Consider the following 17,293-nt stretch of genomic DNA (forward strand, 5'->3'; position numbering starts at 1 on the left):
TCAAAATCTTACCACTAACTATAGGCCTTATTTGGCATATTTTCCGCCAACCCACCCTATTATTATTTTTAAAATATATTTTTATGACAGAATTTAACTTACCAAAAAAATCATGCACATGTGCGGAATTCCCGTACAGTACTCTTCTGTCAACACACCACACCATGGTGGAACATTTGTTACAGATTATTAGATAATATCATCAGACTGTTACCAGGTCCATGGCGTACATTTGGCATCCTTTTTCCATACTCCCCATTATCCATACAGTTCATCTTTGGCTTAGCTACATGAATATTACATTATTACTGTTAACCACATAACCTATGGAGTAACCATAGGTCACTCCAATTGTATTTTTCCCATGCTTCTCCACATTTCCACCACCCTGCAATAGTGATGTAAATCTGCTCTAGCTCACAAAGGACATTCATGCATCTGTACCATCAACTACAATCCTCATCCTCCTCTGGGTTCACTGTTATTCAGTCCTTAGATTATTCTCTAGCTTTCTTTCAATTGGTATTTATATCCCTAGACTATCCTTTTCAGCTACATTCCAATTTATAAACCAGCTGTTACTCACTACAGTGTATTACCATCAACTCTATACATTTCCACGCTTTTACAGTAAAGTTAATTAAAACTTCTAAATACATTAAACACCAGTAGTCTTATCTCAGTCCTCTGACCTCCTTTGAGAATCTACCACCCACCACCAGGTCTTGAAGATATTTCCCTACATTTTCTTCTAGAAGCTCTATGTTCTTTTATATTTAGGTTTTTGATCCATTTTAAGTTAATTTTTGTATAAGGTGTGAGATAAGGGTCCTCCTTCCTTCTTTGGCTATGAATATCAAGTTCTCTCAGCACCATTTGTTGAATGGGTTGTTCTGTTCAAGCTGGGTGGGTTTGACAGGTTTGTCTCAAATATTACTTGACCATAGATGTGAGGATCTGTTTCTTAGCCATCAGTTCAGTTACAGTGGTCTGTGTGTCTGTCTTTAAGCCATTACCATGCTGTTTTTACCACTGTAGCTAGGTAATACGGTTTAAAGTCTGAAAGTGAGAGTCTTCCAATTTCATTTTTTCTTTTTAAGATGTTTTTAGCTATTCCGGACCCCTTACCCTTCCAAGTAAATTTGATAATCATATTTTCCATTTATTTTAAAACTGCTGGTGGAATTTTTATTGGGATTGCCTTGAATCTGTGTATCAGTTTGGTAGAATTGATATCTTAATGATATTTAGATGCCTAGTTCATGAGCATGGAATGTTATTTCAATTATTTTGGTCTTTTTAAAATTTCTTTTAACAATGAGTTGTAGTTTTCCTTTAACTTGGCCATAGCTTCATGTTTCTTGGGGTAGATTGTAATTTTTTGTTGACGTCTTGGCATCTGGCTTACTAGATATATTTATTCTGGGTGCAGTTTCTCTCTTTAGTTTAGGGCTTTCTTGCCCTTTCTCCCTTGCTGATTGTGTAGTAGGAGCCAAAGATATAGTTGGTGCTGTAAGCTGTGGAGGCTCAAGCTGTGCCCACATTGCCCAAGGGACAGATGAAGCTTTTCCCAACTTTCTCCTTTGCCAAGGTTAGGGCAGAACCAGAGCCATGTGTAATAACCCAAGACATGCAGGCCTAAACTCTAGTAGCCCAGAGAGACTGATAAAGCTTCATGCCCCTTCCTCCCCTGTCTGGGGTAGCAATTGAGCTGCAGGTGTGGTCAGCAGTCTATGCCATGTGGGCCCAAGATGACCACAGCGACCCCGGTAGACTTCCGACTCTTTGGTCTGTGCCAGCAGAATGTACCTGCAGTTACCCAGAGAGGATTGTGCAGGGTCTGCCAGTCTCCTCCCTGCTAGAGGTGGGGCGGAAGCCTAGGCTAGGCCTGCAGTCCAGTTTGGGTGAAAGAAGCCAGTCCCTACTGTCACTGTGATTTTTAATCTGCCAGGGACAGAGTAAAAATGGCAGCTATCAGCCTCTTTCTTTCTTGGACAGGTTCAAACGTTAGCTGTTCTTAGGGTTATACTTCAGCCAGCCAAATTAACTAATCAGCTGAAGTCGGTGGCCAACTATCTCTCCCTCCCCTGTTTTTGGAGAATGGAACTTCCAACGCCAGCCACAGAACGGCTCCCGAAGTGGCTTGCACCACCACAGTAGGATGGTCACCACCCTCTCTGGTGTGGCCTGTATTTTCCCTGAGAGGCTGGTGTAGGTTCCCCCAGGTCCCTCCCTGCCAGAGCGTGGGGTTGAGGCTTAGGCTAGAGCTGCAATCTGATCTGGATGGAAAGAAGCTGGTCCCTGTCAGCACTGTTATTTTGAGTCTGTCCTGCTTCCCCTTATGTGGGGTGCAGAGTTAAAATGACGGCTACTGGACAAGTTCACACTTTAGCTATTCTTATTTATTTATTTATTTATTTTATTTTATTTCTCTCCCCCCCCCCTTGGTTGTCTGTTTTCTGTATCTATTTGCTGTGTCTTATTTGTCCGCTTCTGTTGTTGTCAGTGACATGGGAATCTGTGTTTCTTTTTGTTGTGTCATCTTGTTGTGTCAGCTCTCTGTGTGTATGGTACCATTCTTGGGCAGGTTGCACTTTTCTTTCACCCTGGGCGGCTCTCCTTATGGGGCGCACTCCTTGCGCGTGGGGCTCCCCTGCACAGGGACACCCCTACGTGGCACAGCACTCCTTGCACATATTAGCACTGTACATGGGCCAGCTCCACATGGGTCAGGGAGGCCCGGGGTTTGAACCGCAGACCTCCCGTGTGGTAGGTGGATGCCCTAACCACTGGGCCAAGACCGCTTCCCACTTTAGCTGTTCTTAGGTTGTACTTTAGCCAGTCGTGTTTACTAATCAGTAGCTAAAGTTGGTACCCTACAGTCTCTTCCTCCCATTTTTGGGAAGTGGAACTTCCAGTTCCAGCAACAGAAGAGCTCCCAAGGTGGCTCTGCCACCAGTGGAGGATGGGCACTGGCCTCCGTTGCGTGGATTGCTTTACTTAGAAATATCTGCAGATGGGCCGTCTTCTACTTCCATTCTTTCAAGGATGTTGCAGGATGGTCTTCTCGTTTCCTGGAGCCCCCAAACAAGTGCTTTACATAGCTTTAGATGATTACCAGTTGCCCTGTAGCACAAGTTGACTCTCAGAGCTCCTTACTCTCCTGCCATCTTGCTGGTTGTCTTCCCTCTAATGTATTTTTAATCTCATCCTTATGTCTTTCATTCCCATAAGGTCTGTTACTTTCGAATTGTTTCTTTATACTCTCCCAGTGTCTTCTTAATATTCTTTTCTTCTTTAGTCATATTTTCTATACATTCCATGATGTGACTTAGGAGAGTTGTGTGATTATCACTGATTGTCTTAAATCCTGTATCTCTTCAGGGTATTGATTTGTTCTTTTCCTATTTCCTGGTATAGCTTATAATTTTTGGCTGATGTTTAGGTATCTGAATATGTTGGTGAATTTACTCTGAGGGCCAATTTTTCTTTTATTTTTTTAAAAGATATTTAATTTTTACTTATATTTTAATTATTTTTCATTTATTCCCCACCCCTCCCCCAGATGGTTCTCTTGTCTGTCTACTCATTGTTTGCTTGCCTTTCTCCAGGAGGCATGGAAATCGAACCCAGGACTTCCCACATGGGAGGGGAATGCCAGACAACCTGAGCCACATCTGCTCCCTGCAGACTGTGGCATCTGTGTGTTCAGGCATCTGCTTGTTCCTGCAGGGAGTGATGTCTAGCTCTCATTGCAGCAGTTTGTGGGTATCAAGCTCTCTTTGTGGCAGAGTGCTGTGTGTCGCAGGGTGCTGTGTCTAGCTCATTTCAGCCAGTGCAGTAGTCTAGCTCTTGTTGCGGTATGTGCAGCTCTCTGCCCATCCTTACCAGGAAGTATTGGGACCCAAACCTGGGACCTCCCATGTGGTAAGCAGAGCTCAGTTGCTTGAGCCACATCTGCTTCCCCCTGTTTTTTTCACAGCTTTTCTTTGATATTTGGTTCAACTTATTCTAAGCTTTAAAGTTGCCCATCTTAAGTGGGGTGCAGATTCTCTCCCAAGGGTTGGTTGGATACAGAGAACGTGGTCTTTGTCCATGCAATTTCCAGACCAGCCAGCAGATGGCACCAGTTAACACATCTTTCCACTGAAGTATTTTCAGTCTAGGTTTTCCTATGTTCCTGTGTTGAATGTCCAGAACAGAGATTTAGAGTGGGCTCTGCTGGCCATATTCACTGAAGAACAGCACCTTGACCTCCCCTCCCTTTTCCCTTGAAACAGCTAACAGGGAGGAAGATGTCTGTTCACCTCAGTGGGCTGCATTGATCCCGGGATTTTACCCTAGCTTAGCATCTTGGGGGAGGGGAGGGGCCCTTCCTGGCTGCCACGGGAGCTTGGTAACGCGTTTGTCATTACACCTTTTTCATCTCTCTGTCCCTCACCCTCCTGGGAGTTTTGTAGCACTGTCCTGGTCCACTGACCCCCAAAGCAGGTCCCTCGGACAGCTTTTGCTTCTTTCTCCATCGTTTCAGTGAGAGCATTCAGCTTTGCCTGTTAGTTCATTGCCATCTTCCCACAATCCTCTCAAGTGTAGCTAGTTTTTTCCTATCTGGTTGTGTAATTGTCTTTTTAGTGTTTACTTTGCCACACGGGCTCTTTTTTCTTTTTTTTACCAAGAGGTCCCAGGGATCAAACCTCCATGTGGTAAACAGGAGCTCGGTTGCTTCCCACAGGTTTAAGATTTTTTTTTAAATCATGAATGGGTGTTGGATTTTCCAGATGCTTTTTCTGTGTCTATTGATGATCATGTAGTTTTTGTCCTTTATTAATTGTTGATTTTATTCATTTATTTTGTATTTTATTAATTGATTTTGTCATAATTTCTTAAATGTTTGTTCCATGTGAAATCTGAAATTCTATCAATGAACTTTTTGTACTCTATTACCTTAAAATCCATTTGGTTCATCTTGTGTTTTGAATGAATCTTTTAACCATTCATAATTTTGTAACATTATATAACGTACTTTTGCCATTTGGAAGATAGTGACTCACTGAGTTATGTTGATCTTCCAAATGTTGGCACATTTTGTCATACAGTAACAAAAATCATCATTAATACAACCACTGATCTCATTAGAACATTATTTAATATTGAGAAGATCTCAGGCTCAGAATGGTGGGTACAAGTTTTCTGTTTTAATTTTCTCTTGAAAGTTTGAATTTGGCAACAAGTACTGTTGTTTTCCTTAAAGTGACAAGCTTCTTTGATTCATTTGCAAGATGTCAGCAGATAACCCAAGTCTTAATAACCGTAATTTGTCAGGTGTTTCGTCAAGTAAAAAGGATATATCATGGAAAATGCAGCTAGTTCAGTTCACAGCTTATTTGCAAAGGTGCTTTTCCTTGAGACAACCATTATACCTCCATATGTAGAAGTGTTCTATGCGCTCTTCCCATGTCATCCTGTAAAATGCTGAAAGACATGCACTCACTGGTTGAGACTTAACATTTACTATATCATCACGGACATTTCCTAAGTGAAAATGGCTTTTTTTCCTTTTAACTGCAAGTGTATAACTGAAAAATATAACTACTGGTACATTTTTGTGCCACTGGCCTTGATTTGTGCAAAGGTGGGAGAATTCATTGCTTTTGTACCATCATTGTAAATGTCAATACAGTCGGAAAAGGACTAATTACATATTATTATTATTATTATTATGAACATAGTTTTGACCTTTCATATCCCATAAAAAAGGGCTGTGGGAGGTTTGTGGACCACACTTTTTGTGAACCACTATTATAGAGCATACTTGATTTTTTCTTCTCTTGCCCCTTTTGCTTACTGGTCCTGACCTTCTTTTTCTAGCCTGTCATCCTTGAATTATTCTGTGTAATTTTCTTTGGTATGAAACCTTAAATATTATTCGTTTTTCCTTTGCTGTTATCCTTACAGGATTTAAAAGGCTATTTTTAGAACTACTTCACTTTTCAGGTTCAGAATAAGGAAATATCACCAGATAAAAGTGTCTTAATGTATCAGGACATAACAGGTTAATCTGCTTATTGAGGGGAAGATCTGTCCGTATCTTCAGTTTAGGTTGGCTATTAATGTTTAAGGTTGGAAGGATGGGTAGAAGGAAATAGAAAATATCCATAGGAGGGTTGGGACTCCTCAGTTAGACTGAATACCTGGTGAATGGGAAAAGAAAGTCCCTAACATGACAATTTATTGTAAAACATATCTGTGCTAATGCAGGAACTCCGACCCACCTGGTGCAGAGGAGTCTTGTCTTGACCTGCTTTGGGAGAGTGTTGTCTTGATGCTTTTCTCTTCCTCCTTGGAAAACAGCTGAAGAAATCAGGGGAGAAACCCCTGCTTGGTGGAAGCCTGATGGAATATGCAATCTTGTCTGCCATTGCTGCCATGAATGAGCCGAAGACCTGCTCCACCACTGCTCTGAAGAAGTATGTCCTGGAGAACCACCCAGGGACCAATTCTAACTATCAGAGTAAGTCTCAAAATTGTGTGTGTTTAACCAGGATTAGGGAGATTTTCTTATGAAAAATCAGCAATCAGCTATTAATGTCAGAGTGGTAATTGTCAACTCTAAAAATCAAGAGGGAACAGCTATACAAATTTACATTTTACAAAAAGAGAATTAGATAATAAAGCCTTGTTCTTAACTTACAATGAATGCTAAAGATCAGAAGTTGATTTCACCTAACTATAAAGATTTTTCAGAAATCTGTTTTTCTTCATATAGTACCTCTTTTCCTACTTCTGAATGTTTATTTGTGTAATACCGAAAACATCTAATTTCACCTTAAAACCAAGTCAGTGTTTAAGAATACTTTCTACTTAGATTATTTCTTTTTTGTTTGTTTGTTTTAAAAAATGATTTTTATACTTCAGTGACACAAGCGAGTTTCCTGAGGGTTACACGAGAAACAATACACATCCCTAGAACAGTTTTATCCCAAAATATAAATCACCAGTTTATTTTCTACATGCAATATATATTTCCTTATTCATCAGGAAATATCTTAAAAATCTTAACCTGTACACCATTATTCATAGCATTATTCACAATACCTATATGGTGGAAACAATCCAAATGACCACCAATGGATGAATGGATAAAATGTATTATGTGCGTACAATAGAATATTACTTAGCTGTAAAAAGTTCTGGTACATGCTACAAAACAGGTGGAACCTTGAAGCCTTCATGTTGTATGAAATGAGCGAGCCAGACACAAAGGATAAATAACTGAAATTTCTACTTATTTGTTTGGGATAATGGAAAAATTGTAATGGTAGCACAACTTTGTGAATGTAATTAACACCACTTAAGTGTACAGTTTAAAATGGATAAAATGGGATATTCTACGCTGTTACCCAATAAATAAATAAATATATATATATCCCATTTCTGATCCTGAGCTACAGATCAGTTAATCAAGGTGCTGACTGCCAACAATCAGACTTCACTGAACACCAGATTTACTGCCCCTGTCATTTCTCTGGTTGGCTCTGTTCAGGTCTTCCTGTTTTGGCTTTTGCCAATACCACACAGCATGGTTAAACCAAGAAGGCTCTAGAGAAAGCACAGAAACTTCCTGAGCCAGGAGACCCTAAACACCAATCAAAGACAAGCATTGGGAAGTAAATTTGGCCCAATGGATAGGGCGTCCGCCTACCACATGGGAGGTCCAAGGTTCAAATCCAGAGCCTCCTGACTTGTGTGATGAGCTAGTCCACGGGCAGTGCTGATACGCCCAAAGAGGGCCGTGCCACGCAGGGGTGTCCCCCGCGTAGGGGCGCCCCACATGCAAGGAGTGCACTCCTTAAGGAGAGCCACCCAGCATGAAAAAAATGCAGCCTGCCCAGGAATGGCACCGCACACACGGAGAGCTGATGCAGCAAGACGATGCAACAAAACAAGACACAGATTCCGGGTACCACTGACAAGAATACAAATGGACACAGAAGATCACACAGCAAATGGACACAGAAAGCAGACAGCTGGGGGGGGGGGTGGAATAGAAATAAATCTTTTTAAAAAACCGACAAGCATCAGTGCTCCCACAGGCCAATATGACCTTCAGACTGAACACTGGACATAGTCAAGTCAGGCCAAGTGCCTTTTTAAAAGTTTTATTAAATGTCTTTATCAAGCAACATCCAGACTCTAGGTCCAGCTGTCAAGAAAACCCTTTTAAGCAGTAGGTACTGATTGGGGCATGGCAGGCGACTCTGGCTTCCTACCCTTCTGTTCTGAGGTGGGAGTGGTGGGTATGATCTCATCTTTGGGTTCCACTGTGCTCAAATGGTCAGGCAGGGGTTCTTAGGACCAATCTTATCACTTGAGTCCCAGGGCAGCATGATTTTCACTTTGATACCCAGCACACCCTGTCTGAGCAGCACATGATGCACAGCAGTATCAATGTAGTAGTTGACAGAGTCCCCACTGTGGATCATTAGGCCATCCATAAACTTCATGGATTTAGCCCTCTGTCCTTGCAGTTTCCCAGACCCCACGACCTCGCAGCCCTTGGCTCCATTCTCCATGATGAACCGCAGCACACCATAGGAGGCCCTCTGTACAGCAAGCCCTCCTAGGAGTTGTAATGCAGAGACTGCCTGGACAATGGCCTATAGACCTTTTGTAGCCTCCTTTTCAGCATAAAGCTCTACACTGCCCTCAGGGAAGCCAAACCTCTTCTGAATTACAGCAGTCAATTCCTGGATCTGCTGGCCTTTCTTACCAAGAACATTCTGTGTCCTAGTGGCTAGAATAATGAATTCTGTCCTGGTTGGTGTAACTCGAACCGCATTTTCAGAGTAGCCATCTTCAGCTAGCTCCCGAGTGAGAAACTCATTCAGTTCAGCTTTGAAGATGCCATCGGCAACAAACTTGCTCTTCTTGGAAATTTGCACTGCCATCTTGCTGCCACGCACAGCCAAAAGGAAAAGATTAGACTATTTCTAACTGGGTTAAGCCCTGTACTAAATACTTAATTTAAGAAAAATGCATGTACCCTGTGAGGTTGGTGATTTGAGATTAGACACCTTGCCTTAGCAGTATTAACACATAAAAGAATGGTGCGATTGTGTGAGTTTTTATTGAGTTCCTAGAACAGGCACAGTGGTGGGATGAATATGGGTATTAAGTAGCAGAAAGTACAAACCAGAATGTATTATTTAAAAATAAAGAGGTAATTTTGAGGTCTTAATGTTGATTTTTCACATGTATGCAGGTAAATATAGTTGTGTGTGTGTGTATGTAAACGTTAGGAAGAAATGCTTTGTTTTCTTACCTACTTTGAAAACTGTTGTGGATTACTGTTTTCATCTTTTAGTACTAAAGATATATGCTGTTTAATTGGTACACATTGACCCTTAAAGACTATTTTGTCATTTTCTTGTTGGCAAAGTTGTAAGAAAAGGTGGGGAAGCAGAATGTAGCTCAAGTGATTGGGCTTCTGCCTACCATGTGGGAGGACCCAGGTTTGATCCCTGGGCTCCTGGTTAATAGAGAGAAAAAAAGCATGCCTGCGTGGCAAGCCATTGCCTGTGCAAGTGAGTCATGTTGCAAGATGATGACACAACAAAAGAGAGATAGATCAAGAGGGAGTTAAGGCAAGGCACAGCAGAAACCAGGAACTGAGATAGCACAAGTGACAGGGTACTTCTTTCCACATCAGAGGTCCCAGGATCAAATCCTGGTGAATCCTAGAGGAGAAAAATGAGAAGAGAAGACAAAAAGAGAATGGACACAGACAGTGAAGAAAAACAGCAAGGCAGGAAGGGGGAGAAAGATGAAGAACCAGTGTCGCTCAGTGATTGAGTGCCATCTTCCCACATACAAGGTCCTGGGTTCAATCTCTGTCTCCAAATAAAAAAAAAGAATTTGATACCAAATCAGTTTTACTGATTTGATAGTTATTTTTTAGACATTGAGTCACCATAAAAATATATTTTGATGTCTTTGTATGAAAGAGAATTGGTGAGATTTTCAAGTGCTACAATATTGTTGCATTAATATTTGCTGATTTGTAAGGAATTGATTATGTTCATTTTTTAAATATATTCTGCTACATGATTATCAGATACCTGTTGGTACTTAATAAATGTTTGAATGAACGGAAAAAATGAGATATTAATTCTAGTCCTAGATATGCTATTAACTGTTTATATGTGACCTCGGGGCAAGTTAATTAACTCTAGGCTCCTATTTCCCCTTCTGTGAAATGAGACAGTTTGACCCAGTGGTGTGGGTGCCTCTTCTCATTATAATTTAACTCTTGCCAAATTTATGGGCAGTTAATAACTGTTTAGCCAAAAAGATAATACCTTTGATCACCAAGGATTCATTTAGCACATGTCAGTAACTTATGTGACAGGACATTGAATGTGTGATTGGTGGGCATCTGATTGTTGTTGAGAGAATGATCAAATCTGAGTAAGTAGATAAAAATTTTCTCTTTCCTCACTTTTTTGTTAAGTGCATCTGCTGAAGAAAACACTGCAGAAATGCGAAAAGAATGGGTGGATGGAACAGATCTCTGGTAAAGGATTCAGTGGCACCTTCCAGCTTTGTTTTCCTTATTACCCCAGGTAAGCACTTGGTCCATAATGTAAAAGATTGGTCATCAACTTTGTATTTTAAAATACTTTCAAACTTTACACAAACAGGTATGCAAATAATATAAGCCCCTTAGAAATCCAAATACCCCTATATGTCCTCAGGTATCCAAGTCCACCAAATTTTAACATTTTGTAATATTGACCATATCATTCTATCTGTCCAATCTGTCGATCTATTTATTTATTTATATACCAGTCTATTTTTTAAATACTGTTGCATGAGTTGTATACATAATGCTCCTTGAAAACTTAAAACTGCCATGTATATTTCCTAAGAACAAGGATATCCTCTTATTTAACCACTGTAAATACAGTTATCAAGTTCAAGAAATATAGCATTGATAACTAAGCTTATAGTCTATAAATTCCAGTTTTTTCATTTGTCTCAAAATGTCCTTTTGACCCCTTTCTCCTCCTCCCTTCTTAAATCCATCCAGGATCATATATTGCTTTTAATTATCATTGTTTAGTTGTTCTTTCTCTTCTTTAATTATTAGAACATATGTGCAAGATAATTTTCCCTTTTCAACTACTCCCAAGGATACCATTCAGTGGTATTAATCACTTTCATAATATTGTGGTACTTAACCACTATGTACTATGAATATTAAAACTTTCCCCATCTCCCCAAACAGACACCCTATACCCATTATGCGTTAACTCCCCATTCCCCCTTTCCCCTGCCCCTGGCAACCTGTACTCTGACTTCTGTCTGTCTGATTTTGGCATTTTTCTGATATTTCCTTTGTAGTTACCATTGGACTTAAATTAATATCCTAAATCAGTAACAATCTGGTTTGCTTATATACCAACTTAACATCAGTAGTATACACAAGCTGTTTTCCTATATATCCTTCTGTCCACTTTTATGTAGTTCTTGTCACAGATTGCATATTTATACATTGAGTCCAAAACCACTGATTTATCTTTAAATTTTATGAATTTGCCTTTTAGATCCTATAGGAAGTAAACAGCACTTTAAATACATGCTCCCACTGCCTTCATGGTTTCCTTTGAGAAATAGGCATTTGATCTGTTTGAGGCTCCCTTGTATATAACGTGACATCTCTCTTGTGGCTTTCACAATTCTATTTATTTTTGGCATTCAACAGTCTGGTTATAATATGTCATGGTGTGAGTCTATTTGCGTTTACCCTATTTGAAGCTTGTTGAGCAATTTGGATGTGTATATTCATGTCTTTTTTTAACTTTGGGATGTTTTCAGCCATTATTTCTTAGAATATTCTCTTTTCCCCTTTGTCTCTTCTTCTGCTGCATATTGGTACAATTGATGGTGCCCCACAGGTTCCTCGAGCTCTTTTCCCCTTTCTTCTTTCTTTCAACTCCTCCAACTGAATGATCTCAATTATCTTTTCTTCAGGTTCTCTGTTTTCTTTCTTCTGCCAGCTCCAATCTGTTGTTGAACCCCTTCTAAGAAAATTTTAGTGTCTGTTACTTTGATCTTCAAGTCTGTTTAGTTCCTTTTTAGAATGTCCATCTCTCTCTTGATAATCTCTGTTCATCTATCATAGTCCTGATTTTCTTTTTTTTTTTTTTTAATATTTTTATTTCTCCCCACCCCCCTCATTGTTTGCACTTGTTCTGTCTGTTCATCATCTTTGTTTCTTTGAGGTACTGGGAACTGAACACAGGGCCTCTGATGGGGGAGGGACGTACCTAATTGCTTGAGCCAACTCCATTCCCTGCTTTGCCTTGTCTCTCATTATGCTTCTCTTCCTGTGTCTCTTGTTACACTGTCTTGTTGTGAAGACACTTGCCCGTCGTGTTGGCATGCTGTCTTTGCTCATCTTTAGGAGGCACTGGGAATTTCTGCTCCCTGACTTTGTTGAGTGTCTCATTATGTTTTTCTTGTCTCTTGTTGTGTCAGCTTGCTGCACCTGCCTGTTGCACCAGCTTGTTGTCTTCTTTAGGAGGTACTGGGAACTGAACCATGGGCCTCCCATGTGGTAGGCACTCAGTCACTTGAGCCATATCTGCTTCTCTTCTTTAATTCTTCATTCATTTTTTTCTTTAAGTGTGATATGTCCCAGGTGTGGTTCTCCTCATTGATGTTTCTAATGCTTTAATCTTGTCCTGTACCTGAGCTATTGCTTCCTCTTTCTTTGTATGTTTTTTAATGTTTTATTGAAACTCAGACGTTTTGATATTTTAATGTGTTGTCACTGGAATTGAGACATTGAGGCTTCTGTTCCTTCAGCTTGTATCCAGTTATTTTATGACAGAGCTTTCCTTGAATGCCAAGAACAAACAATTAACAACAAACAAACCAAAAAAACCTGAAGGAAAAAAGGAAAACACCTTTCCCAGGCTTTGTAGATTTCCTGTAGGAGCGCTCTTCTTTTATCCATGCATTCAATTTAGAGAATAAGCCAGAGTGTAGAGACCTCCCTGATCTTTCTGCCCATGCATCTTATCTTGGATATTTGCCTGAGGCCCTAGGAATTCCCCAGTTTCCACACAATAAAATGTGCCCTCTTTCCTAAACATTTCCTCATGGTCCTGGCATTGCAACCAGCAGTTCCTTGCCTCAGGCAGCCTCTTGAGTTCTGTAGGAGAGCTTGGTGAACTGCCTTCTACATACTGGGTAAGTTCTGGAATAGCAGGTTTCTCAGACCACCACTGGGCAGATTGGGCCAGACATACATGTTCCCAGTGATTGCACGAGGATTACTTTGCTCCCTCCAAAACTGAGATGAGGGATCTATACACTGGGAGCATAGGCTGGTTCAGCCCACGCCGATAAAGGTGGGAAGGGAAGCAGCCAGCCAGGGCAGCATGCAGTTCTGCTGTTAAGGTACCTTTTTCTTGACTCTGCACTTTTCCCTGTTACTGCATTCCTTTAGCTATTTTCTGGAGCTTTCAGAAAACTTTCTGCCATTTCTTGCTGTTTTTCAAAGCTTTCTGTCAGAGGGACAGAGCTCTGGAGCTTTCTCATGCTGCAGTTTTGAACCAGTAGTATTTGTTTTAAAGTAAAAAGTTTTATGTAAGAATAGAGGAGCTTTAGCTATCCATTCCTGAAATCAAATAATGGATTCATTGAGATCCTTGGTCAGTATAATTATTTCTTCATCAAGTAAATGATAATGGCAGGAAGATTATTTGAGGATTATGTATAAATTTTAATTATTTAGTACCAAGTAGAGAGAGAGCATCAGCTGCTTCCAAGAATCCTTGCAATGCCTTCTTTATACTGTAGAAACGGGAACATTTATTTTAAAACTTGTCTATAACATATATACCTTATTCATTTGACCAGAAAGATATGGAGCACATATTATGGGCCCGACATTGTACTATGCACTGCTGATATACCCTTCTTATAAAACGCTTTGCTTTTTAGTAAAACACTATAAATTAGTAAAACCCTAATTTAATAAGACATAGTATAGGTTTAGTATATTTTTCTTTGCTTGCAAACGTGTTACTTGGTTGAAGGTATATTATTTGAATTTATCAAACATTGGTTTAAATTTAATTCTTAAAGTTACACACATAGAATGTTGTAATTTAAGGATTTTAATCAGAAGAAACATTTCTACCATTGAGAGCAAAGAAGAGTTGGAGGATACTTGCTAACTTTCTCTAAAACTTTGAAGAGATGCAAGCCTTAAAATACTGCCAGTATCATGCTGTGCAAAATTGCTCACTGCTTTAAGACCATTCACTGTTATATACTCAGTGGCTAATAGAGTGCCAAACATACATCAGAGGCTTGAGTAAATGTTTACTAAATAAATGATTAAGGATCATTAAGTGGAGAGTATAAAGAAATGAGATCAGTCTAGGGCTTTTACAGATTTGTCATAAATTTGTATGTATGTTCAAAATTGGTTAATGTAACCTGACTAAAACGTAACCTAATGACTTTTTTGAGGGAGCATGGTGAAGAATTTCCTAGAAAGAGCATCTAGGGTCACAGTATTTTCTGTGTTCTATACGGTATTTCTGTTTTACCACATTTTTTTCCCATAGCCCAGGAGTTCTATTTCCAAAGAAAGAGCCAGATGATAATAAAGATGAGGATGAAGATGATGAAGACTCATCAGAAGAAGAAGACGACTCTGAGGATGAAGAGCCACTACCTAAGAGAAGGTATGGAAGTATGAAAAGCTCTTCTTGGGAGGAGGGTGATATTTTAGATTTAAAAATAGTTATATTAGGAGAGACTGTAGATAGAAGAGTGTTTTAACAACTCAAGATCCTTCTCAGGTTCTTTTTTTACATTTGAACTTGTCTTCTCCCTTGAAAATTCAGGGACTCTGAACTTAGGAAGCAATATGAATGAGTAATTTACTCTTCGGTCAAACCTATATATATGTCCATTATTTTGAGTATTCAAAGAAAAAATAATCCCTATTTTCATAAAAGCATCATGGAATTTCATGTCAGCTTCCTTGAATTGGTTGAGTTTTTAATACCTTTTTAGTAAAGCCTGTGGTTTAAAAAAATAATAATCATATTCCTATTCTTGACATTTCTTTTTTGGCAGAGTATCTGGTTGTCCTGGAAAAGTGAGTCTCTCATGTGTACTGAGCAATTGCTTTGCTCTTTGTTTCTCACAGGTTGCAGAAGAAAACCCCAGCCAAGTCCCAAGGGAAGGCTGCATCCATAAAGCAGAGAGGGGCCAAGCCCACACCTAAAGTGCCCGCTGCGCAGCGGGGTAAAGCTAGACCCCTGCCCAAGAAAGCCCCTCCCAAGGCCAAAACTCCTGCCAAGAAAGCCAGACCCACACCCTCAGTCATCAAGAAACCTAGTGGTGGCTCTTCAAAGAAGCCTGCAGCCAGTGTGAGAAAGGAAGTGAAATTGCCTGGCAAAGGCAAATCCACCATGAAGAAGTCTTTCAAAGCAAAAAAGTAAATTTTATAGGAAGAGAGGGTATCAAGAAATTCAAAATCTTATTTTCTAAAGTCATTGTGCATTTGTTTTAGTTTTGATGCTTTTCAAATTACATTTTTTCCTCTCCTATGAACATTGTGGGGAGGGAATATAAATAAACCAACTTAGGCATTTGTTAGCTTTAGGCACTTTTCTTGGTGCCTGCCCCTCCTGTCTCATTTTAAGTTCTGCAATAATCCTGGACTTTCCTAAACTGTGTAATCTATACTTGTCCCTGTTCCCCGTCATTCCCCACCCCCAATCCCCAGTCCCCTTTCCTTTGGCTTTTTTGTTCCTTCCAGTTTTACCTAAACAGTTGCAAAGATTTTTGTATTTGTAGAAAGCATCTAGAACAGGGTGCTGGTCAGGTGATGGAAGCTCAAAAAGAGGCAATACAGCGCTAGCTGAATTGTAAAGCCTCCAACCTGGAGACTTCAGTTACAACTATAGTAATGAATCTTATTTATAAAACTACTCCACTAACCTTTCTCTCCAACTGTAAACAGATGTCTTCTTAGCTTTGGGAATAAGCCAAAAACATTTTGATCTCACTTGATTCTGAAAATGTAGGATACCTTTGGGCCACTTTTCACAGTGATCAATTTCCAGGTATTTTTCACTGGCACAGGGCCTTGGATTCCCTTGACAGCAAGCACAAGTTCTCTCCACCACTTGATTTTTGACTGAAGGAAAGGAATATATTGAATCTGTGATTTCTGGTGTCACCCATGTTACCAAAAATCAAAACATATAAAATCTTCTTGATGAAATGTTAAAATATATTTTTTAATATTTGGAGCAGGAATTGCTGCTTCCTGTTTGCCTTTTTTATAAGGAAATGTTGGAGAGTTACATCATTGCTAATGTAGAGATGTTAAGTGGATAAACATACAATTTGCTAAAATAAACTAGATTCCAGATTCATCTGTGGGTTTTTTTCCCTCCGTTCTTTCCACAGCACTTTTGATATCAACCAGTGGCTTCCTTTTGGAGATATTAAAACAAGAAAAAGCAAATGAAGTCCAACTACCTACCCTTTATTTGTATTTGTTTTGGTATTGTGAAGTTGTGTTAAATAGCACTAGCTTTCTACTTGAGAAGTATTGATTTCCAGTTATCATTTATCTTCTCAGTAGCACTTGACATTTTAATTGTCTTAAACTTTTTGGTGTACATCTTCTGGCCCTTTGAGTGCTGCCAGAGGCTAAAGATGTTTGTTTCCTTTTCATTCCATTTGCGTTGTCTTCTGGGATCTCTTCAGCCTAAACTATGGCTGGGAAATGATCTTGAGAAGATTGGCTTGAATTAGATCCATAATCATGTGTGATCCCATCATGAATTCATTGGAATTTGTGTTGCATGTAAGGCAATCTTTCCTGTTGTAAATTTTCCTTTTTTATGTACATATATTTTGAAAAATATGAATAAACATGAAATTTTAAAAGCTGCTGAACTGTAGCTTATATTTAAAAGTTTCTAGTTGATCTTCCGAAACAGCTGGTTGCCCTCAATTTGAGTCTTTATTCTACTCTTTTCAATAGATGCCATCCACTTTTCTTTTTAAATACAAGCTCCAGTTTATGTGCTTTTATGTTGATGTTAAATGTTTCTACATAAATTGAATGCTGATACTAGTTAATGGATCAAAGGTATGAAAAATAATTGTTTTTTATTTTAAGAACTATTTTCAAGCTGATAGATCCCAGTTTTTCATGATCTCATCATTCAGGTATGTCCTTGACTAG

The 17,293-nt window shown here is 39.5% G+C and overlaps 1 protein-coding gene and 1 pseudogene across 7 annotated transcripts in view; one reads left to right on the plus strand and one right to left on the minus strand.

Annotated features, from left to right (window-relative positions):
• The window catches only part of HP1BP3 (heterochromatin protein 1 binding protein 3), a 50,537-nt gene extending 33,542 nt beyond the window's left edge, over nt 1-16,995 (plus strand). For all 7 annotated transcript variants that reach the window (XM_058304226.1, XM_058304225.1, XM_058304228.2 and 4 more), the window contains 4 exons: nt 6,352-6,511; nt 10,511-10,622; nt 14,646-14,765; nt 15,236-16,995. In XM_058304226.1, coding sequence (XP_058160209.1) covers nt 6,352-6,511; nt 10,511-10,622; nt 14,646-14,765; nt 15,236-15,530 — 687 coding nt within the window. In that variant the 3' untranslated portion in view covers nt 15,531-16,995. The remainder of the gene's footprint in view (nt 1-6,351; nt 6,512-10,510; nt 10,623-14,645; nt 14,766-15,235) is intronic.
• On the minus strand, nt 8,221-8,948 carry LOC101426096 (small ribosomal subunit protein uS3-like; annotated as a pseudogene).
• Nucleotides 16,996-17,293: the final 298 nt, after the last annotated feature.

Source organism: Dasypus novemcinctus, chromosome 9 (assembly GCF_030445035.2).
Source record: "Dasypus novemcinctus isolate mDasNov1 chromosome 9, mDasNov1.1.hap2, whole genome shotgun sequence".
NCBI lineage: Eukaryota > Metazoa > Chordata > Mammalia > Cingulata > Dasypodidae > Dasypus > Dasypus novemcinctus.